At 49.9% G+C, this 23,144-nt stretch overlaps 1 protein-coding gene across 6 annotated transcripts in view; it reads right to left on the bottom strand.

Moving 5' to 3' along the window:
- The window catches only part of CAST (calpastatin), a 107,904-nt gene that overhangs the window by 43,177 nt on the left and 41,583 nt on the right, over positions 1-23,144 (bottom strand). For 4 of the 6 annotated variants that reach the window (XM_055134848.1, XM_055134841.1, XM_055134864.1 and 1 more), the window contains 3 exons: positions 6,544-6,603; positions 1,208-1,273; positions 651-692 (listed from right to left, as the gene is read on the bottom strand). In XM_055134848.1, coding sequence (XP_054990823.1) covers positions 651-692; positions 1,208-1,273; positions 6,544-6,603 — 168 coding nt within the window. The remainder of the gene's footprint in view (positions 1-650; positions 693-1,207; positions 1,274-6,543; positions 6,604-23,144) is intronic. The other 2 variants (XM_055134854.1, XM_055134878.1) reach the window with 1 other exon arrangement.

The following is a 23,144-nucleotide window of genomic DNA, read 5'->3' as shown; positions in this document are numbered from 1 at the left end:
TCCAATACTTATAACCCTTTGCCTTTTCTCTTTTGAACCCATTCTTTATTTTATTTTGGTTTTCGGGCCATACTCAGAGGTGCTCAGGGCTTTCTCCTGGCTCTGTACTAAGGATCACTCCTAATGGGCTCAGGGGACCATATGGGGTGCCGGGGACAGAACCCAGGGCAGCTGTGTGCGTGGCAAGCGCTCCAGCCCATGCTGTTTATTCTTCACTTCTTTTGGAGGGCGGGGGAAGGTGTCTGGTTTGGGGCCGCAGGCAGTAGTGCCCAGGGCTTACTCCTGGTTCTACACTCAGGGACGACCCCCACAGGCTCAGGGGACTCTATGGGGTACTGGGGGTTGAACCTGAGTTTGCTGCGTGCAAAGTAGGTGCCCTCTTCTCTACACTATCACTCCAGCTCAGCTTCCTCTTTTAAAAATCACTTTACCTATAATAAAAATCAAGGCTTACACAAAACGCCTTTAGAAACATACTGATCTCACATACATTCACATACATATCATACACATATTTAAGCAGTATTTGGCTTTATAGAAATCCCAAATTAAGTATTTTTTTGCTATTCAGCAGCAGCAAAGGAGAAAGTTGGTCATTCATTATTGTTACAAAGAATCCAAGCACTGTACTAGTCAGTGAAATAGCTTACCTTTGTTGATTGTGACTTCTTCTCGGGTTCTGTCTTTACAGCCTAAAATAAAAAAAAATGAAGGGAGAAAAAAAAAGAGGAAGAAAGGAAAAAGAGAGGAGGAGGGCAGGAGAAAGAATGAACATGGTTTACAAAGTTTACAATGTATTTTCTTCAAGTTCGAAAGCTGAAAAAGGATGATTCTGATTTCATTGTAAAGTCATGAGTTGGACTTACTACATTTGACTTAGAATTGCAACTCTCTGCTAAATGCCTGTTCCTTTCAGACTGACAGCAGCTGACATCTTACTCTGCGCATCAAAGGTCCATAAAGGTTTATTACAAACAGCAGCCAATGCATAAGCAAAATAAGAGTGCCCCCGCCCCTATCTCAAGGCCACGAGCCTGACCTCCCGCATCTGAGTGACTCCGCAGTGGGGGACAGAACAAAGCGCAGAGAAAGCAGTGAGGGAACTGCGGACAGTGGGTGTGTGGTGGCCAGGCGCCTGGAAGCAGACGGGCACATGCAGAGCAGTGGCCATTAGTGAGCAGAAATGTCCCCCCAGAAATGAAATCACCTGCTTTCTGTGTCTTTTCTTGTGAGGAGAATGAGGTCCTTCCATCTGTGGGCCGCCTGGAGGGGCCTAGTGTGAGAGCACAGCCCCAGGTTTTGATTTCATTTGACCCGTGGCATGTACGGACAGGGGCTGACTGTTAACGCCCAGGCCCATTGGACTACTGGCCTTCTGATTGCATCTATTGACTATCAACTGCATCTCTCCAGGCTTATGACTAGAGTTCCAACAAGTGGTCGGTGCTCCAATTCTAAGCTTCCGGCAAGTATTTTAGGGCCCATTAATGCCCCCAAGGGCAGGAAGCTGCTCAGGTTCTCATTACGAGTTATCCTGGCTATCTGAAAGTAGACCGTTCCTACTCGGTAGATTATTTGGGGTCTAGGATACAGACTTCTCCAGGCCCGTGCACGGCAACAGCGTGCCCAGAAAGGAACTCACTGGATTGAACCCCATGGGAAGAAGCTACTCGGAGGCCATGTGGGAAGCCTGCAACAAAATCCATTTCTGCCGCTTTCTCCCCCTTCTCGCTATGGTCTGCTTGAGTGAGCGCCCACGCTCCAACATCTGGTTCTGACCACAGGAATCGGAGATGTTTCAAACAGATTTGTGAACATTTGATAACACTTTCCTTCCTTATTTGTTTTTTCAGTTTTTTAAATATAAACAACTGTGATTTACAAAATTGTTGATGGTTAATATTTTAACACAAATCCCACCACCAGTGTCAACTTCCCTCCACCAGTGTTCCCATATTCCCTCCCCACCCCAACCCACAGCCCAACCCTGCCTGTCACCTTGACAGGCATAATGCCAAGGTCCAGTGGTTGCGGCTTAGATCTCAAGCTCCCAGCGTTGCTGAGTCTGTGTTTGGATGTACGGCTATACCACTCCCCCACATCACAGTCTAAGTGACCCTACCCATCACTTCCCTTTCTCTTGCTCCTCCCCCTCATCTGTCCTTCTCTGTCCTGGTCCCTAAGCTGTGGGTCCAAGGGTGATCTAGAAATCCCCCCATTACTACAATATACTTCCTCATCCAATATTCTACATACCACAGTGACAACAGAATCTTAAAACAGTTTTGTAAACAGGGCATGGGTTTTTTACTCACAACAAAAAATCTAGAGGCCCAGAGGGCAACAAGTCGCAGAGATGCCTCCAGACCTTGCACGAGGCTGAGTCCATCTGGGGTACCCCAGAGGAGGGTGGGTGAGCCCGCCACCCACCCTAACAGAGCCCCAGCACCTGAAAAGCCCCAGAACCCAATTGCCGTCATGTTCATGGCTGATCTCCAGACTCAGACTAGCCTCATCCATGAATGAATCTGCTGAAAAACCCAGGTATGCAGGGTTTGTGACTGAAATCTCCAGGTTTGCACAGAGTCAGGAATGGGAGACCTCCCTCCATCTCCCTGTTCTTCCAGGAGCCTGGTAATCATAACCACAAACTGCCTCTAGTGTCATATAAGCTCATTAATGGCCATGACCCAGAGACTCATAAGTAAATCTTGGAAGAGAGCAACAAGGTGCAGAGATGCCTCCGGACCCCAAAGTCACCATTCTGTGAAAAATTTAACTCCAGTTGCATCACCCTATTTAAAATTTTAGAATTCCTGGAGCATGTGGTCGCATTCGCGGCCATGTAACATCTCATACTCTACACCACTGATGTCCCAAGAGTAGCACACTACATTGGTTGAGAGGTAAAGCAGAATGCAATCGATTTTGATTAAAAAATATTAGCGCACCCAAGGCTCAACCTGTAACTACATATTAGTTATCTCACATACAAGGACTTAATGGCTCCAGGGTGAAATACAACAATTTTCACACACTTTCCTCTAAGGAAGTTTTTGTGAGTCATTTTTAGCAGATTATTCATAACAAGCAATACAAAATAAATTATTTAGCACCTGCTTTGGGGGACAGGCTTGGGTGATGGTGGGAAAATTTGAAATAATGGTGGTGGGACTGGTGTTGGAATACTGAACGTAATAAATTATTGTGAACAGCTTTATAAAAATTAAATTTAAAAACTCTAGAGGCCCAATCTATCACAATCAGATGATGATTTAGGTTTTAACTTCACCTCTTTTGTAAGGGGGTTTTGCATAATTTACCAACCAAACATTACCTGTGTCTAAGACAACATCCCTTATGTACACAGATTCTTGGCAAAGGCAAGCCACAAAAACAGGGCTGAAGCTTGCTCCAATAACCTAGGGATTTTTCAAAGTTAGGACATTAAAAGTTAGGCCAAATGTTTCCTGCCATTTCCCTCCAGTTCATTTCTAGGAGATATTGGCAACTCCTACTTTTGTATCTCCCTATCTGGAGGTTTGTCCCATCTTTCCTTTACAATGTTTGTGTTTTGAATGTCCTTCACTTCATGAGCCCTTGTTATACTGACATACTTATTGTTCAGTGAAGGAAAAACAAGGTGCATGCTAAAAGAAGCACTCCTTTAGTTCATGATATTCATGAGAAAAAAAATAACACATTATGGATTCTTTCAGACCAGATCCTTGCTAATGAGTTTCTGTACATGCTACTATGTTCTTTTGACTTAATATGTATATAGCTCATTTTATTTATTTTTGGGTTGGAGCCACACCCAGCAGTACTCAGAGCTTACTCCTGGCTTTGTGCTCAGGGATCACTCCTGGCTCTGTACGTGGTGCTGGGACCAAAGCTGTGCTGGCTGCCTGCGAATGCCCTTCCGGCAGTACTATCTCATCAGCCCGCAGATGCAATTCATTAAATGCTTGACCAGGGAAAGAAACCAGCTGGTATTTTGTTCTTGGAATCTACTAATAGTTTCTAATTTTATGATCTGGCAATCATAATTTTGCATGGAAGACCTCAACAATGCAATTAAGACTGTCTATGTAGAGACACAAGTGACTTATAATGGATTGTACATTTCCATCAAGAAGCAGCGTATACACATGGACGTGTCAACCAGTCATCTTTAACACATTTCCTACATTTATTCCTGGCAACAGCGATGCTTCTGGATGCTGTCAAGACTGACAGTAATAACCAGCGTTTACAGGTCATCTCTCAGGACCAAGGACTGGACTCTGTCCCTGTGCCAAGTCTCTAGTGCTCAAAATAACTGTGTGGGGAGTGAATATTACTGTGACTGCTGCTGCTGCTTCCATCGTCACCCCCAGTTACACACGAGAAAGAGCACATACAGCTAACTTGGTCCCCAAGGACACCCCCAGTGGGCCTGGGTCAATTGTTTCTGCCACTGCACACAGCTGTTTCTCCCATGCCAGCCAGTGCCCACTGGAACCCACAGGGGCCGGCACTGCCACAACTGGGGCTGTGGTGCCCTCTGCACCCTCAGCCTGACTGCAGACACAGGACTGGAGGGGGGGTGTGGTAAAGAGGGCGCCCTCGAGACCGTGGGCAGGCCCAGGACAGCAGGTCAGGTCTGAGCCTCATTAGAAACGACTCCTCACCCACATGGCCCTGCCCAGCAGCACCATGGCCACGACTAATGCATTATGGACGAGAGATGCAGCTGGCCCAGGACTGTCCCCTCTGACACACTGGACCCACTGGGAGCCGGCCTGACCGATGAACCAACATCTTTCCTGGAACAGCTCAAACACTGGCAAAATGGGGCTGATCAAATTCGCTCAACACTCCAGAAAGGCTGGTCTCCACCCCTTCCAACAGCAGCAGCAAGGGGTGACCCGGGAGGACAGGACACTCCCAGGGAGGGGAGCCTGAGGGCCCACAGCAGGGCTCTCCCCCTCCCCCTCGCCTTTCCCCTGAGCTGCCTCACCCGTTCCTGCCTCCCCCCACTCTCTTTTTCTCTCTCATGCTGGTCTCCTGCTATGTCCCCCTCCCCAGCCTCTCTCTCTCTCCCTCTCTCTCATGTTGCTCTCCTGCTTTGTGCGCTCTCTCATGCTTGTCACTCTCTCCTCTTTCCTCTCTCTCCCATTCTCACACCAATCTCCTTTCTCTGTCTCTGTCTCTCCCGGCCTCCTTTCCCCCAGCAGTTCTCATGCCCGAAGAGTTTGCTGACCCTTGTGGCCAGCAGGTGCCTTAAATAGGCATCAGCTGAGGGGAGGGGATGGTCGGATGAAACAGAGGGTGACAGGCAAACAAAACAACAAGGAACTCCGCCTTTCCAGCTCTATTTTCTGTCTCCTTTCTTTAGTTTTCAAGGACTCTCAAGGCCAACGCAAACTCTTTTCTGGGAACAAACACCCTTTCTGTGGTTTTAAGCTTATTTTGACATCAAGATCCCGTGTCTAACTTAGCACAGTATAAACAGGCAGCCACACCCCCTGGACTGGTTACGGATGAGATGGGAAGACACTGAGAATCTGAGCTGACATGTCCAATTCTACACACAAACAATTTTGGAATTTAAAATGAAATTTAAAAGTGAATGCTCGGTGGCAAATTTAAGAGCACTGTCTTTCAAAACAATAAGTAGGCTGAAACCATAGTACAGTGGGGAGGGCACTGGCCTTATGTGTGGCCAACCAGGGTTCAATCCCTTGCCTTCCATATGTATCCTGAGCACCCTCAGGAGTGATCCCTTAGCTGAGAGCCAGGCATCGGCCCCGAGCATCTCTGGTGTGCCCTCACTAAAAGAACCCCCAAATGGAATAAATAAGTAGAACAATAAAAAAAAATACAGGGTGAGGCCATGGAATTTCTCAACAGCACTAAACATGGGTGCTAGTTTTAAATGATGGCCTCGGCTCCCCACAGGAGTGGGGGAAAACCTGGTGACAGAGAGGAAAGGGGTGTTGGTGGTTTCCTACTAGAGTCCCATGAGTGATGGGCCGGGACAGCTCTTAGAGGACCTGAGAACTTCGGGTCTTTGTTCTCAGGCTTTGGCATTCAAACCCCATGGGAAGAAGACTGCTGGCTCAGAAGAAGTAGTGGAATACATGATGAGCATGCCTTTCCACACTCCTGCACCCCGAAGCATCCCCCAGGAGCTCAGAATGCTGCCTGTGGGGAGGGTGTAGGGACCCTGTGGCACCTCGGAGCTGGGCTCACTCCATGTGGCATGGCGACACCCTGCAGCCGTCCCGTCTTTCTCAGGAAACCCCAGTCAGTGACGGTGAGACGAAGATGCCAACAGACCTCCATGGAAGGCTGTTGATAATGGGGCACCCCGAGGACTCAGGGAAGCCTAGTTAGCTCCCAAAGACCCCCAGGGATGAGGAAGCCAGTGCTCACCTCTCTCCCTCGGCTTCCCAAACACACACTCTCTGCATCAACACTGGGTCGACATCTACTCTGTGTGTGGAACCCCCACCTTAGAGGTGTTCACCCAAGGGAGCCGGGGAGGAAACGTCATACCTTGGGTTCTGTGGAATTCATGCTGGAGAACCGGCTGGTGGCGGCAGAGGAAGCTGACACCTAGACAAGGAAGGACAGAGAAGCGTCACTCTCGCTAACCTACAACCGGCTTGACCTCCAGTGCCCAGGACCCGAACCTGCTCTTCACTCTTCCCAGAGCTGTGGCCTCCTTCACGGAGACTCTCTCCCACACAAGCCCAGCAGGTGGGTGCGGCGTGAAAGGCGGGGGACCAGCCCTGACAGGTTTCAGAGCTGTGGGTGCCCCTTGCTAACTGTCCTGGGCAAGGGGGCTTGACTGCGATGTTATGGCCGCAGCTTCTTCCTTTAGAAGGCAATGACTACCCTGGCCTATGGGGAGGTGATGAATGCTGTTATAGACCCGGCTGAGTTCTGTGTCCAGGGGACGTGGTCTTTGGGAACATGAGCTCTACCAACTGTTACCCTGCTGACCTGACACCCGAGTTTCCTTTCCAGGAGATAAACGGGGGCAGACATCATCTATTTCTCAGAGCTGTAACGACTTGAGATAATGTAAATAATATAATACACCTGGCACACTACAGGCATGTTATACACCTTAATTACTAATAAATCATTCCTAATAGGGGCCAGAGCCAGTACAGGGGTTAAGGCACTTGCCTTGCACGTGGCTAACCCTAAGGCTGGATCCCTGGCACTGTGTGGTGCCCAGACCATAGGGCCAAAGCAGCACCTGGGCACTGCCAAGTGTGGCCCCCAAACCAAGAAAAAGTTATTCCTGAACTATTGTGCAAGACTCGAACCTAGTGTCTAGATTTGACCCAGTGGATGTAGCACCATGTAGGGTCCTGAAGGAGGAAAGCTCAGAGGCCTGTTACCTAGCTCACCTCACTCCTCCCCCTGAGGTCGAGGGTGAGGAACAAAGATCAAATTCCTCCAGAAACCCCTTCTGAGGAATGCATACGGCATCGGGTTCAGCCTCTCTTGTCCCCAACATGCGAAAGGACGCGTCTCAAGATGTTTTGCTGCTCCACCCTGCACGGAGCATTGAAGTCACAGCCTCACCTCTGCCAATCCAGCCCTGGTTGACATCAGCCTCCTACGTGGGCCGGAGCGATAGCACCGTGGGTAGGTAAGTTGCCCTGCACATGGCCGACCCAGGTTCGATACTCTGCACCCGTATGGTCAATATACATTGTCCCCTGAGCCTGCCAGGAGTGATCCCTGAGCACCGAGCCAGGAGTAAACCCCGAGCATCCCAGGGTGTGGCCCCCAAGCAAAAACAAACAGAAAAAAAAACACCTCCCAACACTTGAGCCTCCCTGTGGCACTGGCGGCCGTCTTCAGTGACAGCCTGTCGGGAAGTAGCTGCTGACCTGCCAACTGTACCCAGCCCCGCCTCTGGGGCCTGGCCCTGAGTCACTGCTGAGGCATGAGCCCGTCACTGCCAGCCCCTGCACCCCACAACTGCCACCCCCTACCCCCATGGGGTCCCAGGGCCCACAAGAAAAATCATCTTCCCCACAGATCTCCTTCATTGAAGAGCCACTGGCGGATTCATTCTGATAAAAGCCAAGGCTTGGATATACTTAGACTGCGGACACACACACATATATGAGCACACACGCACACATACAAAGGCACATGCACACACATGCACGCACACACACACAGATACATGAGCACACACACGCACTCACAGGCACATGCACGCACACGTATACATACACTCATGCTCACACAGACAGGCACACATGCGCATACATACACAAGCACACACATACATAGGCAGAAGCACATATATGCACACACACACGCACATGCCTGGGCACACACATGCACACCAGTGCACACCCGTGGCCTGCAGGAGGGTCCCGCTCACATCCTCTCGTGATGAATGGATCCCTGCACCAACGCTGACCCCCACTGCCAAATGGATGGCCCAGCCGTGAGCACCGTGTCCACTGAGGAGTCTTTCCATTTGTGGGAGCTGCTCTGGCCGTGAGACAGACTGGACTCGCAGGTACAACTCTCCACTCACACTCTCCCTCTACTTCGCGACGACCTGCTCCACTGATTTCCCTCAGCCACAGAAAGCCTGCAAAGAACACTCTACCAGCCACTGCCTTTCAAGCCTCAAATCCTCAGGCTGAGAGCTGTCACACAGCACTCAGAGGGCTGGAGCCCCAGGTGGGCAACCAAGCACCAGCGCAGCACAGGGTCCGGGGGTGAGGGGACACCAGTCAGCCTGCCTGCCCCGGGGCCTCCAGGGCTACACCAAGTGATGCTCAGGGACCATGTGGTGCCAGGAATCAAACCCGGGAACAGGCGCTTGCCACACATGTGTCCTAACTGTTGTGCCAGCCCCCAGCCCCAAGAAAACATGTTTACACAAATCTTCCTTAAATCACAGAGCTGCCTTAGGCTTCCAGCCTACCTGACACATAGACAAACGTTCCTTCGAACACAGAGCCACCTTAGGCTTTTCAACCTACCTGACTACTGGATCTCTAGAAAACTCAGTGTGAGCCTCAAAGCCTAGCAAGGACCCGAGTTTCCCAGGCCCACCAAGAACAGACACCTGCCATGCGGCAGCTGTGGTCCAGCCGGGAGCAAGTTACTAAGAGCATCGGGCTGAGGGCTCTGGGCTCTCCTCCCTCAGTCCAGACCGTGCCACGAAAGGGTCACCTATCACTCACCAAGACACTGGAGGTTCCCAACCCAAAAGTAAGAAAGCTACTCCGTGAGGACGGGAATAAAGGAAGTAATTCCAGCCCCCATGAAAGCACTCGGCTATGGCAGACCGCAGTGCGTCCCACTATTATTTCAGTTGTAGAGACACATTTTGCTACTTGCTATTTATGAATAAATGATAAGCAGCACCTTTCATTAAATAATTAGCACCTTCATGAAATAAAGAGCACCTTTTGTGAAATAATTTCTGCACCTCATATAGTCGTGAACGAAGGGGGACTGAAAGAAAAGGTGTGCTCCTGTGCCAGTCCCACTCACCCATCCCTCCACTGCTCTAAAAGAGGCTGAGGTCCAAGGGACGGCCTGACCCCAGCCTTGAAGCACTCACAGCCAGCCAGGCAGGCTCACAGTGGAGCCGAGCTGCTCTAGCAGAGGTGGGGCAGGAACGCCTGAGTCCGTGAGCCCCCCGTCTCTCTGGCTCACCTGCAATAGCCCCGATGCTCCGTCAAGTTGCCTCATGCACCCAAGATCATTGGAATCGACCCGTACTGACCAAGCCAGCCATGGCAGCCCAGAAAGAGAAGATTAAATTAAAATTTGGTTTTGTGAAGAGTCCGTGCAGCATCTTACTTCTGGCTCTGTGCACTGAAATCTCCTCAAACATGCCGACTCAGCACAGCAAGGATGCTGAAAGCTTGCTGCAGGGAGCCAGCGGCCCGGAGCCGGAGGCGCCTGTGTTCCACCTTGGAAAATGGGAATCACTATCTTTTCCAGCTCACAGCACAAAGCACCTGGGCCAATTAATTCTTTTTTTTGGGGGGGATTTTTGGGTCACACCCGGCGATGTACAGGGGTTACTCCTGGCTCATGCACTCAGGAATTACTCCTGGCAGTGCTCGGGGGACCATATGCGATGCTAGGAATCGAACCCGGGTCGGCCACATGCAAGGCAAACGCCCTCTCTGCTGTGCTATTGCTCCAGACCCTGGGCCAATTTATTCTTACGTCAGGGCGAGATGGAAGTATCTATTTCCTCAGGAAACATGTACACACACCTTATTAATCTAGACATCGATTATCTATTACATAACATCTATTATCCATCTGTCAACTATCATCATCCATTGTCTATCCATATCAATCTACCATCAGCCTCCCCCGACCCTCACAGGTCCCACAGGCTTCTGTCCCGATACCCTCTGTCTAGGGCAATGCTTCTCCCAGCCTGGCACTGTGCTCTCAGCCCAGGTGGGCCCCTGCGTGCCCACAGTGACCCACCGGTCTCCCTCGCTGCCATCCCTGTCAATGCTCCTCTACAGTATGCAGACCCCAACCCGGACAGGTGTCCCCCGAGCCGAGTCTCAGGGCTGGCCAGGGTGTGCACCAGGGTCCTGCTGAGGGCAGGAGTGGACAGGGCTGGCCGAGGAAGTCCCAGATGGTGCCTCTACTCTGCTGCGGGAATCAAGTCGGATGGAAATCTCCTTCCAGCGCTCCTACCCCCTCTGCGAGAGCCCCTGCAGGGCCTCTGAGAACACAGCTTCTTCCAGGCCCAGCCAGGCTGCTGCAGGAACCCTCCCCCTGCCTCTCCCCTCCCCTCCCCTGCTGTGGGACACTTCCCTCCACCCCCTAACTCCAGCCTCTCCTCCACCCTTCTCCCCTTCTCCCCCGCCCCCCCTGCCTCCAGCCTTCCCTCCACCCCTTCCCCTCCCCTGCAGGAGCCTGAACTGCTGCTTCACCCAGAGCAGGGTAAGGCCTGGGACTGGTTCCTCCTTTCCTGCGGCTCTGTCCCTCTCACACCTGCCCCGCCTGAGCTTGCTGAGGGTCCCACAGGGTCACTCTCTGTCTCTGCACCACGCCCAAGTGCTGCTCACATCTGGCCCACCCTCCCTGACCCCAGGCCCTCCCCAGCCTCCCTGTCTCCTCCCAGAAGCCTCTCCCAACTCTCCCAACAGCTCCCTGTTCTCTGAGTCCTCCACCTGCAGTGCTCCCTCCTGCGAGCTTACCCTCCCACACCCGCTTACCCTCCCACACCCTCGCTCTCATCTCCGACCCACCAGGGGCACCTGCCCACCCCCCACTCATGCCTCCTTCCTCCCAAGGATGTAGGCAGGCAGGCAGATAGGGAAGGCCCCTCCCAAGGCAATGGCAGAAGGCTTCCTGGGAAGTGATTGCCCTAAAGTTGGGAAAGCCAACCTTGCAGAAAACAGGAACTAAGGCTTGATAAGAATCTCACCAGGTGCCCATCAGTAACGACCCTGAGGAGTCCGGACCTCTACAGAGACAAACTTCAACAGAGACACAATTAAGAACTTGAAAGAGGGGACTGGAGAGATAGCACAGCGGGGCAGGGCGTTTGCCTTGCACGCGGCCGACCCGGGTTCGATTCCCAGCATCCCATGTGGTCCCCTGAGCACCGCAGGGGTAATTCCTGAGTGCAGAGCTAGGAGTGGCTCCTGTGCATTGCCAGGAGTGACCAAAAAAAGCCAAAAAAAAAAAAAAAAGAACTTGAAAGAGATTCACCAGAAACTTCAAAGCTGTTCCTTTGATACAACACCTGATCAACCCTCAGTCAGAAAACTCCAGGCTAAGGCAACCCTAAGAATAAGCATACAAAAGCCAGTGTTAAGGCCATTCAAGGCCCGCACTCTCCCTTGGGTGCCTTGCTCTACCCTCTCCCACTTTCTCTCCCTTCTCCTTCAAAACCTCCAAATAAAACCTGTTTTACTTCACTGCTCATCTACTCCTGAAATTCTTTTCTGCAAGGCGAGACAAGAACCCCGAAAACCCCGGGTGAGGCCTGGGACAGATTCCTCCTTTCCTGCAAATAGCAAATCCTCACTCCAGCCTGAGTCCGTGGCTCCGAGAAATCGGGCTGCGGGGATCAACTCCTGTGCCTGGCAGTCCAAGCGAACTTCAAGTGTGTCCCGACGGTCACTTGGTGGGGCTGGCGGGGCTCAGGCTGGTGCTGAGCAGGGGCTTGTCGCAGACTTTCCAGCAGGTCCCGGGTGGCAGAGGCGGAGTGGGAGAAGGTGACCGTCTTTCTCACTTCCTGACTCAAGTGAGCCACCCTCGGGCCCACCGACATCACCAACGGTGCTGAGGCTGCTGAGGCCACTCCCGGCCCTCCCTCACCTGCCCGCACAGTTCCCTCACCTGGAGCCTGGGGCCCCACCACCGCAGCATGAGGTCATTCGGGGGACGCCTTCATGAGTCACCTCCTGCTGGCTCTCTTGCTCCCACACTCTTGGCCTGGGCCTGCATCCACCACGCCCAGATCCTTCACGCCCTCCAGGAGTTTCCCTCCACCCTCCCCCTCCTCTCCAGTCCCTTCCGATGGCGCCCAAGCCATTCTCCCGAGCCCCACGGGCACCGCAGCCTGGCTCAAACGTGATCTCTCAAGGAAAGACCCGTGTCTTCTGCCAAACGAGAGAAACTCCATTATTCACTCTAAGCTGCTGATTCCACAGAGATCCAGAGAGGGAGTGAGAGAGCGGGAGAGCGAGCAAAAGCGAGATAGAGAGAGAAGAGACAGCAAAAGAAAGAGAGAGAGAGACAGAGAGAGACAGAGGAGAGACTTTGAGAAGCGTGATCATCATTCCCTTGCAGCACTGATTCAAGAATAATTTAGGGTCCACCCAGGTTCAATCCAACAGGTGGAGTCTGAGTCCCCCCCACCCATCTTCCAGCCACAGAAAAAGAAGTGAGTGAACGTGGAGGGTAGGCAGGCATGACAGTGCTCGGCAGAGGGGCGGCCATCACACTCCTGCTCCCTCTCTCCCCTCGCACCTTTCTCTTCCCTTCAAAGCCGCCGCAGCCCTGGCCTCACCTGGAAGACTCAGCTCTCGTCCGGCACCTGTGTCAGTTCTGGCTCACATGGCCCCCTGAGTCTGTCCTCCCTCAGGCCCTGAGTCATGCAGCTGTGCTGGAGGGTGACCGAGCCTCTTCTGAGGATACTGCACGGTCTCGCCAAAGAAGCCCGGGACTACCTGAGAGGTGGGGCCAGTCCCACGCCCAGCACGGCGCTGAGTACATGAAAGCACAGGACTCAGGAGACCACCGTTCAAATCCGCCTCCAGCTCCAGGGGTCTCTAGCAAAGCGTGAAGCTAACACTGTTTATTTATTTCCTTTGGTTTGGGGCCACACCCAGTGGTTCTCTGGACTACTCCTGCCTTATGCTTAGAGATCACTCCTGGCAGGGCTCTGGGGGATAAGTGGGGCCAGGGGATCAATCTGGGGTCGGCCAGGCAAGGCAGGTGCCTTCACCTCTAGCTCTCTGATGTGCCTGGCTTGGTTTTAAAAGCTGGAATCAAGATCTTGGTTAAGAGAAGCCTGAAGCTTCGGGTAACAGCCCCCGAGGGGCTCAGAGTCACAAGAGGCCAGTGGACTGGACACTGAAACACCCACACCACACAGGTGTTGGGAGAGTCCAGTCAGACCCCAGCTGCCACTGCAATTTGGGCAAAACACAAAACAAATAAAAGAACGGTTCTAAAATTTTAAAATAAAAAAATCTGACATCAACTCCTTAACTATTTTAAAATGAACTTTTTTTTTTTTTTGGTTTTTGGTTTTTGGGTCTCACCTGGCGATGCACAGGGGTTACTCCTGGCTCATGCTCTCAGGAATTTACTCCTGACGGTGCTCAGGGGACCATATGGGATGCTGGGAATCAAACCCGGGTCGGCCACATGCAAGGCAAATGCCCTACCCGCTGTGCTATTGCTCCAGCCCCACCCCCGCCAAAAATGAACTTTGCTAGATGCATCACAAAGCAAAACAATGGTTCCTGAGCCATAAAACTCTCAATCAACACACTCCATAACGAATGCTAGGAAGTGACAGGTCTACAAACCAAAGCTCTTCTCTTGCAGGACCTGTGAGGCCCGAGCTCAAACCCCAGGAGGGGGCTGAGACAGCCCCACAATCTGGACCATGGCAGCTGCTTTACTAGATCCATCAAATAAAGGGAAGACTATACATGCGGAGATCTGAAAGTGCTGTCGCTAACTCAAGCCCAGCACCTAGAGTTTGATTTTGTGGAAAACTAAGAAAACTATGCTGAATGCAAGTCAGAAAACTACTCAGGATTATGTCATGTGAACATCCAACCATTGCATCACTGCTAGCAACCCAAAACCGTGACACTGTGACCACACACGTGCCCACACACACATCACACACACATACACACATGCCTGGGGTTGCTTCCTCTGTGACACCTGGAACCTGAGGTGATGGGATTCTTTGAAGGAATGGGCTGAAGGCCTCCAAGAGGCGAGGAACCCACTTTGGGGCTAGTTCCTTGAGCTCAGGTTACATGCCTGTCCCGTGATGACGAGTTATTCATGTCAGGAACTGAAAGCCTGGATGCTGAAGTCTGTCTACTGTTCACCGCATCATCACATCTATTTCTGCCATGTCTCTCATTACTATACACAGGAATGGTCATTTATTTTTAAATGTTTTTATCAAGATTCTGTGGCTGACAATGCTGGTTTCTCATGCACATAATTCCAACACCACACCCATCACTGAGGTAGGCAGGCAGAGATGAAACGGCCCGTGGCAATGGAATTTCTGTGTGGTAGCAAATCCAATACACTGAAGCTGCAAGAACCAAGGCCTAGGCCTGATAAGATCTTCCTGGTGCCAGTGACAGACCTTGTGGAGGCTGGACCCCACAGAGACGCAAACTTCAGCAGACAGACTCAGTTGAGGACCTGAAGGAGATTTATGACACCTGAGCGACCCCCACCTCTGCAGAGAAACTCCAGGCCAAGGCAGTCTCCCTAGCAATGAACTCTTACCTAGGTAGAAAGCCCCGTGAGGGCAGGTTAGAGAAACCCTATAAAGGCCACCTTGAGCAAAGGAAGGGCACGCAGATGCTGCCCAAGCCCGTGTGCAGCTTGTGCCCACGTGGCCAAGCGCATGTGGTGCCCGAGCACATGTGTCGCCCGCATCTCCCCTCCTGAGATGTGCACTGAGGCTCTCTCCACTTCTGGAGATGCCTGGCTTCTCCCTCGAGCACACAGCTCTCTCACTTTCCCTCCTTCCTTCCCCTTTCTAAAGAAATCACAAACAAAATCTGTTTTTACCTCACTGCTTTCCTGAAATTCCTTTCTGTGAGAAAGACGAGAGCCTCTAGCCCCTGGCAAGGTCTCGGACTGATGCTTCTTTCCTGCAAAGAGCAAATCCTCGCTCCAGCCTGAGTCCTAGTCTTCCCAGCTGGTCCTGGGTGGCAGAGGCGGATCCGGAGAAAGTGACCCTCTCTCTCCTCTCCACCTCACATAAGCCACCCATGTGGGCCCACTGACTTCACCTCCAGTGTACCCCTCCCTCACTCAAGGATGGATCCCTGAGCACAGGGCCAGGAGTAAGTCCTGGGCAGCACTGGATGTAATCCAAAAACCAAACTAATGAAACAGTTAAATATTTGCATTTTCTTTAACATTGGAGCCAGAAGCTGGGATGCGGAGTCATTTCAGTTACACCTCCACCAATACACCTCCTCTCAAGCCCCTCTCCCCCAAATCCCTATGTGGATCAGTTCTCCCATTTTGTAGTCTCTGGCCCCTTGCTGTGTGTCTTTAAGTCCCACACATGAGAGATCTTTCTGTATCTACCCCTTTCCTTCCAACTTACTTCATCCAACATGTAAACCCTAGTTCACTCATGTTGCTGCAAACTGCATGATTTCGTTCAATAATAGTGATTTTAAAGCACCATCCAGCCACCTCACAGATGCAATGCTGAACCTTAACACAGAGGCTAGTTCTCATGAAAGGTAAGAGCGACTCATTGGCAAGCAAGGTTGAGTCACATCCCACGGAGAAGGAGGCGGTATGCCAGCAGGCTGGTCAGGGTACCATGTCACACCCGGCCCACACAGGTGTGGCACTAGGTAGAGAGTGGGAGGGTCCTGGCACACTCTGGTGTTCTAAGAGCACCGAAGAGGGAGACTACTTCTGAGATCTGGGCTTGAGAGGTGCTGGCAAAGGCTTCCCAGAAAGAAGTGAACTGGTCTTCTTCAGTACTGACTGTGCTCCGAACTCAGTGGGCGCTTGATAGATGTGATTTCATTAGTCTGTGAAGCCCCAAGTTAAACATTACTGAAGTGCTCCCAGTTAAGACACGGTGAAGCGAGGATTTCACCAGATAATGATGATAGTGTCTATGAATGGTCTGCTGGAACAGGTTGACTCCCTTACTAAAAAAAATATAAAGAGGGGGACTGAGGGATAGAACAGTAGGCAGGACACTTGCTTTGCATGCAGCCCAGCCTAGGTAAACCATGGGCACCCCAATGCCCCCCCGCAGCCTCACCAGGATGGATCCCTGAGCACAGGGCCAGGAGTAAGTCCTGGGCAGCACCGGGTGTAATCCAAAAACCAAACTAATGAAACAGTTAAATATTTGCATTTTCTTTAAAATTGGAGCCAGAAGCTGGGATGCGGAGTCATTTCAGTTGAGCTTGAACTAGACTCAGTGGTGGGAAGGTCCCCCAGAGCCTTATCTAGAGGGGCAGTTAGACAAAGCCAAATTCCTCTCAGCACTTGGGGAGGACAGAAGAGGATTCTCGGCTCAGCAGGCTGGACGCAAGGAGAGCTGTTAAAGGGGACACAGATTTAGGATAAAAATAGAGGCCTCAGCTCTAATTGCTCAGGGAAGTGACTGGCACTGGAATTCTGACCTCTGGCGCAACACGTGGGCAGACCTCAAAATAAACACGCAAAGGCTGCCTGGCAACCGGGGACAATAGCCACAGCTGATCAGAGACCCAATCCCTGCCGCCCTGCAGGGCCAGCCACACCCTCTCCTGACTCAGGCACCGACAGCTCATCAGCCCAAAGGCCTGCACAGAATTGTCAGGGGGCACGAGGCCGACCCTCCCTGCCTGCTACCATGTTGTTTTCAGGGTGCTGTGAACCTCAATTTCTCCAGTCTGGTTTTGGGGGGTTTTATTGGGGGTGGGGGGGTGGATAATTAGTTGGTGGGCAAGAACAGCAAACCACATGGCCCAGATGAGTCATCAGAGAGAGGGGGAAAGCAGCTATTTTTCTGCAGTTTATTCATGCTTGAGGAGCAGGGTTGCTGCCTTTGACACAGGGACAATCCCAAGGATAGCTGCCGCTGGCTGCCGGGGCAAGTGGGGAAGCTGGACCGGAAACGAGAGCGGATTTTCCTCACCTACTCCCCACGGGAAAGGTCTGTCCACAGGGAGCTGAGCCTCTGTGAGTCACACCAGCTCAGGACAACAGGAGCCTCGGGCGTAAGGCGAGACCGGCCTTGACTAGTGGTGAGACTGTGTTAACCCAGAGCTGGTTTCCTCAGCTGCAGTGGGTCCGGCTGGGGAATTCTGTCCTTCTGCAGCTCCAATAACATTCTTAGGGGAAGACGGTGGAATGACGTGCAGTGAGAGAGGCCAGAGGGAGGGAAGTAGGAGATTGTTTTCTGCCGTCCTACAGATCTGGGTCTAATTCCGGCTGAGTAACTCCGAGCCAAACGACTTCGCCTTCCAAATTGGAATTTCCTACTTGTTGAATGGGAATAAAAGTGATCCCCATATCAGAGATGAAAGTAAGGCTTAACTGGGGAGTGTGTTCATAAAGTGTTTGGCTTGGTGCCTGGCTATAGTAAGTGAGTAAACAGTAGAGATTTTCATTAACGTGTAAATACCAAGAGTTGTTATTTCTTTTTTAAAATTAAAAAAAAAAAAAACAGTGGGAGGAGGCGCCACACCCGGTGGTGCTCAGGACTTATTCCTACCTCAGCACTCAGGGATCATGCCTGGCAGAGCTCTGGGAACTTACGAGGTGCCAGGGATCAAACCTGGGCACACTGCATACAAAGCAAGTGCCCTACCCGGCTGTACCATCTCTCTGGATGCCAACAGCCATTGTTTCTATCCATTGACTATGAACTCAAAGTTTTTCTTTCTCAGAGAGAACAGTCCTAAGGCGAGCACTGCTTTGGGAACACTGCACGTTAATGCTGTTTCTCTTTCCCAAAAAAGGACCATGTTTTGTTTTGTTTATACTGTGGCATTTTCTTTTATTTCAAATGCTGGCTTGTTTGGGTCTGTGTTCCAGTCAATTACAGGAGTAGGTTTCTTGGTAGCAAGATTATGTGTACAATCATAAAAGACTCTGAGTCATTAAAGCACTCAACATTATTGAAGAAGTTGATTGTATAAGAACAAATATTCCAATCCCTGCCAAACAATTGTCTCAGTCTTTCAGCCTGGGTTCCAAGGTGCATTCAAACTCATTCCTTAGGCGTAGGCCAAAGAGAGTCAGATAATGTCACAACTTTCATGGGCCCTTGAGTTACAACACGGACTGCCAGCTTCAATCTCTGCGGGCTGATGGACTTAAAAATGTCTCTGACAGAAAGTGAGTGGGAACTGAGGAGAAATACCGAGAACCAAGCACATAAACACTGAGAACCAAGCTATGTGCGTCTTTGACATGATCATTTAAAGCTTCTCAGTGAAACACTTGAAAGCATTTAAATGACAGGAAGACTAAGATGCTTCTCAATTCCCCAGCTGATTCTATGTAATCAAAACAGAAATTGGGCTGAAATAATAAAACATCAGAGAGGATTCTGTGAGCATCGGGGACCAAGAGCAGACTATGCATGAGGGGGTCTGGGTGTGAGTCCTGGTACTGCAAGGTCCCCGGGCACCTCTAGGACTGAGCACTGAGCTAGAAGAAGCCCCTGAGCACTCCCCATCCCATAAGAAACCAAAGCTAGACAAAGAAAAGAATCCTATAAGACAAATTCACAAAAATCACCGACAGCAAATTTAATGCTTGCAAACACTGAACAGGGAGTGCTGTTTGTGGGAAGGAAAAGCTCTGGGGTCAGACATCCAAGTTCTGCTTTGCAACCACCAAGAAGCTATGATGCAAATTCCTTAACTGCCCTGACTCTCAGTTTCCTCAATTGTAAAATGAGAATAAAAACAGTATTCTTCCATTGCATCTCATTTTTCCAAGGATAAAATTTGAACAAAAGGGCAGAGAGAAAATACAGTGGGCAGGGTGCTTTGTTTACACACAGCTGATCCAAGTTTAATTGGGCGTCACATATGGTCCCCAAAACACCACCAGGAGTGACCCCTGAGCAGAGTCAGGTGTTTTCCCCAAAATACAAAAACAAAATCAATTTCAATGACATAAGAATGAATTTCAAATGGAAATCAATGCAAAAAATATTAATATCCCTAATAGTCTTCAATCTAAGCGACGCTCTTATGGTCTACATTGTAAGGGGATTTTTAGTTATGTAATACTTAACCTGGCTACTTAAAATTCTCACCATATTGAAGGATGGATGCTTTACTCATTCTCTAATACCAATCAAAATATCTAAAGAAACTAGTCAAAGGACTGTCATTTGTTAACTCCAAGCAGTGTACAATAAGCTCTTTCACACAAGCTGGAAACTTTATTCCTTAGTAAGAGGCTCAAAAAAATTTAAATATTGAGCATAACAATAGACACCGGGACAATGGCTCCTAGGAGCCTTTTCAGTTTAGGTACAGTTATTTAACCTTCCTAGATATAAACTATGGGCTGGAGCGATAAACAGGTAGGGCATTTGCTTTACACGCAGCCAACCCGGGTTTGATTCCTCCACCCCTCTCGGAGAGCCCAGCAAGCTACCGAGAGTATCCTGCCTGCACTGCAGAGCCTGGCAAGCTACCGGTATTTGGCATATTCAATATGCCAAAAACAGTAACAAGTCTCACAATGGAGACGTTACTGTTGCCTGCTCAAGCAAATTGATGAACAATGGGACGACAGTGCTACAGCGCTACATTGCAGATGCAAACTATGGAGTGGTATGGTTATAAGGCAGGTGCACTGAAACTAGAATCAAATACTCTCTTGCTACCTGTCTGACCTGGGCCAAGTTATTTTATCCCTTTGGTCTTCATTTACAGAAATGTCCTAACAGCCCCTTACCAAGTCGCAAAATATGTAACTCTTGAAAAGATCAAATGAAATCCTATATAAGCCACTTGGCACTTGTTCAATAAATAATAAAAGATTGGTTTTTCTTCTTCCTACCTGCTTTCAATTGCATAGATCCTGGAGACGTCTCCAAATGACATTCAAGATGCGAAACCTCCTGACCTTAGCGCATTCTAGAACTATTTTCAGCCTTAGCTAGAAAGCTCTTGACTACTCTTTCGATTGTTTTCTTTTGGTTGTCGGTTTGTTATGAATGGCAAGCATATCTTCAATTCACTGGTCAATGAGACAATGTGGAGAAGCCCTATCTAACTAGATCTAGCCCACCTATCTACAAAGATGTGACTTGCCACTGGCCAACTGGAGATCAATCTGAGTATTTTCCCAAGATTTTAATTGAAAACATGGAGATGAATGTCCAGCGTGTTTAATTTTTGGAAATGTAAACGCAATTGCCAGAGATCTGGAGAAGAAAACAATTCCAATCTTTTGGGTTGGGAATCCTGCCCAGCCATAAGAACACTGAGAATAACTCTGCACCCAGCACTGCAGTGATTAAACATTTCCTGAAATTGAGTGAAGGCTCAAACTCAATAAGGAAAAGAAACTAAATTGTCCTTTGTGATCCGAATATTAAGCAACTGCTTTAATTATTCACACAGTTTCTCAGTGATGTGGATTCGGCTAAAGTTTCAAATAGCAATTCACTCACAGGCCATCTTAAAACTCAAGACTGGAGTCAGATACCACATGGAAAGTTACTTAGTTGTATAATAATGTTAAGGGGAATTGGTTGCTAAGATCTAATCCCTGAAGCAGTCTGCAAAACATGCAGAAGTTCATAAATTCTTAAACATTTGGTAGTAAGAATGTGTAACTGTTGGAGGTGAATGTCACATCAGCCAGGAAGGAATGTGACTGGCTTTGACACATCAGCTAAGTAGTTTTTCCAATCAGACACAGGATACATGGGGACTTACAAGAAGAAAGTGCAGGGGAGAAAGGGTAAGAGCCTAAAAAGTTACAAGCCAGAGCAGAAAGGTATGCGCCTTGCCAACGGCTGACCCAGTTTACTCCCTGCACCCCAGGAGTGATCCCTGAGCATAGATCCAGGAGTAAACCCTGAGCAAGCTCTCAGCGTCCCCGAATCTAAAAATTATAAAATTAAAAACAAGAAGCTACTCAGATGATTCTGCAACTCCCTGACATTAAGAACCACTGCTTTAACTACTTTCTTTTTTTTATTTTATTTTATTTATTTTTTTTACAGTTACAGATTTATACATTTTTGTGCTCATGTTTCTCCCTTACAAAGTTTGATAACCCATCCCTTCACCAGTGCCCATTCTCCACCACCAGTAAACCCAACATCCCTCCCCCCGTCCCCAGTCCCGTCTCCCCCCACCCCACACTGCCACTATGGCAGGGTATTCCCTTTTGTTCTCTCTCTCTGATTAGGTGTTGTGGTTTGCAATAAAGGTGTTGAGTGGCCATTGTGTTCAGTCTCTAGTCTATATTCGGCCCGCATCATCTTTCCCCCACATGACCTCCAACCACATTTTACTTGGTGTTCCCTTCTCTGCTTTAACTACTTTCAAACTGATGGGGACACAGGGAGGTGGGACTGGAGGTGGGAACAGCGCCTGTCTGAAGCCCTGCTGTCCACAACAACATGAATTGCCGGATATAAATAAAAACAAATAAAAGTGAGCAATTAAACATTTTTAAAAGAAAGGCTGGAGAGATAGTAACTGTGGGTAAGGTGATTGCCCTGCAAGCGGGTGACCTGGGTTCAATCCCCGGCATCCCATATGGTCCTCCAAGCACTGAGCACCACACGCTGAGCACTAAGGTCCAACCACATAGGAGTAATTCCTAAGTACAAAACTGGGTGTGGCCTCAAGACAAAACACATACGAACTAATGTCTGGAGAGCGGCCAGTGAGATGGCCTTTGTTTTCTTACCCCTATTGTTCCCTCCTGGCACTTTTCTCCTGGGACAAATCAGCTAGTCATACTTTCATCTGAAGGGTCAAAAACAAGGGCGGAGGGGTGGGGCGAGCAACTGAACAAGCACCACCAAAACAAAGGAGAAATAAATTAGACCATACTGTCACTGTCATCCCGTTACTCAACGATTTGCTCTAGCGGGCACCAGTAACGTGTCCATTGTGAGACATGTTGTTACTATGTTTGGCATATTGAATACACCACAGGTATCTTGCCAGGCTCTGTGTGCGGGCGGGATACTCTCAGTAGCTTGTCGGGCTCTCCGAGAAAGATGGAGGAATCGAACCCGGGCCAGCCGAATGCAAGGCAAACGCCCTACCCTTTGTGCTATCGCTCCAGTCCTAGACCACACTAACACAATCAAATAGTTTCAGAGTCACTTCCCCAAAGTGCTTTCTACCCCAAATGTCCCAAATGCCCATTTTCAAAGGAGAATTTCTGGTGCCAATCAGCAGCAGCTCTGACTACGTAGGGGTCCAGAAGTTCCTTTCTCTCAATGGCAGGACAGAAAGAATCATAGCAGGGGGCTAACAAACGCCTCAAGGCAACAGACACTGAGAAAGGCCTTCAGCAGGAAGCTACCGAGGTGGGATGGAGGGGAGCGAACAACACAATTCTGGCCGCCGGTTTCCATGCTTCCTACAGACTGAGCCGTCTGAACCTGATCTGTCTTTTCGTAAATAAAATCCTATGAGAAGACACAAATCTAAAGGCATGTGAGCACTGTTTCAGACATAGTATGAGCACGAGAATATGCACAAGCCCGGGCTTTGATGCAGATCAGTCATAGTAATGGGGCTCTAGAAAATTACTTTACTTCCCCTGTTGGATACTAACACAACTGGAGAAGAGGCTGGGCCACACTAGTGGTGCTCAGGACTGGCTCCTGGCTCTGTGCTCCAGGACCAGGGAACCATATGCAGTGCTGGGGATCG

Source organism: Sorex araneus, chromosome 1 (genome assembly GCF_027595985.1).
Source record: "Sorex araneus isolate mSorAra2 chromosome 1, mSorAra2.pri, whole genome shotgun sequence".
NCBI lineage: Eukaryota > Metazoa > Chordata > Mammalia > Eulipotyphla > Soricidae > Sorex > Sorex araneus.
This window is presented reverse-complemented; position numbering and strand designations above follow the sequence as displayed.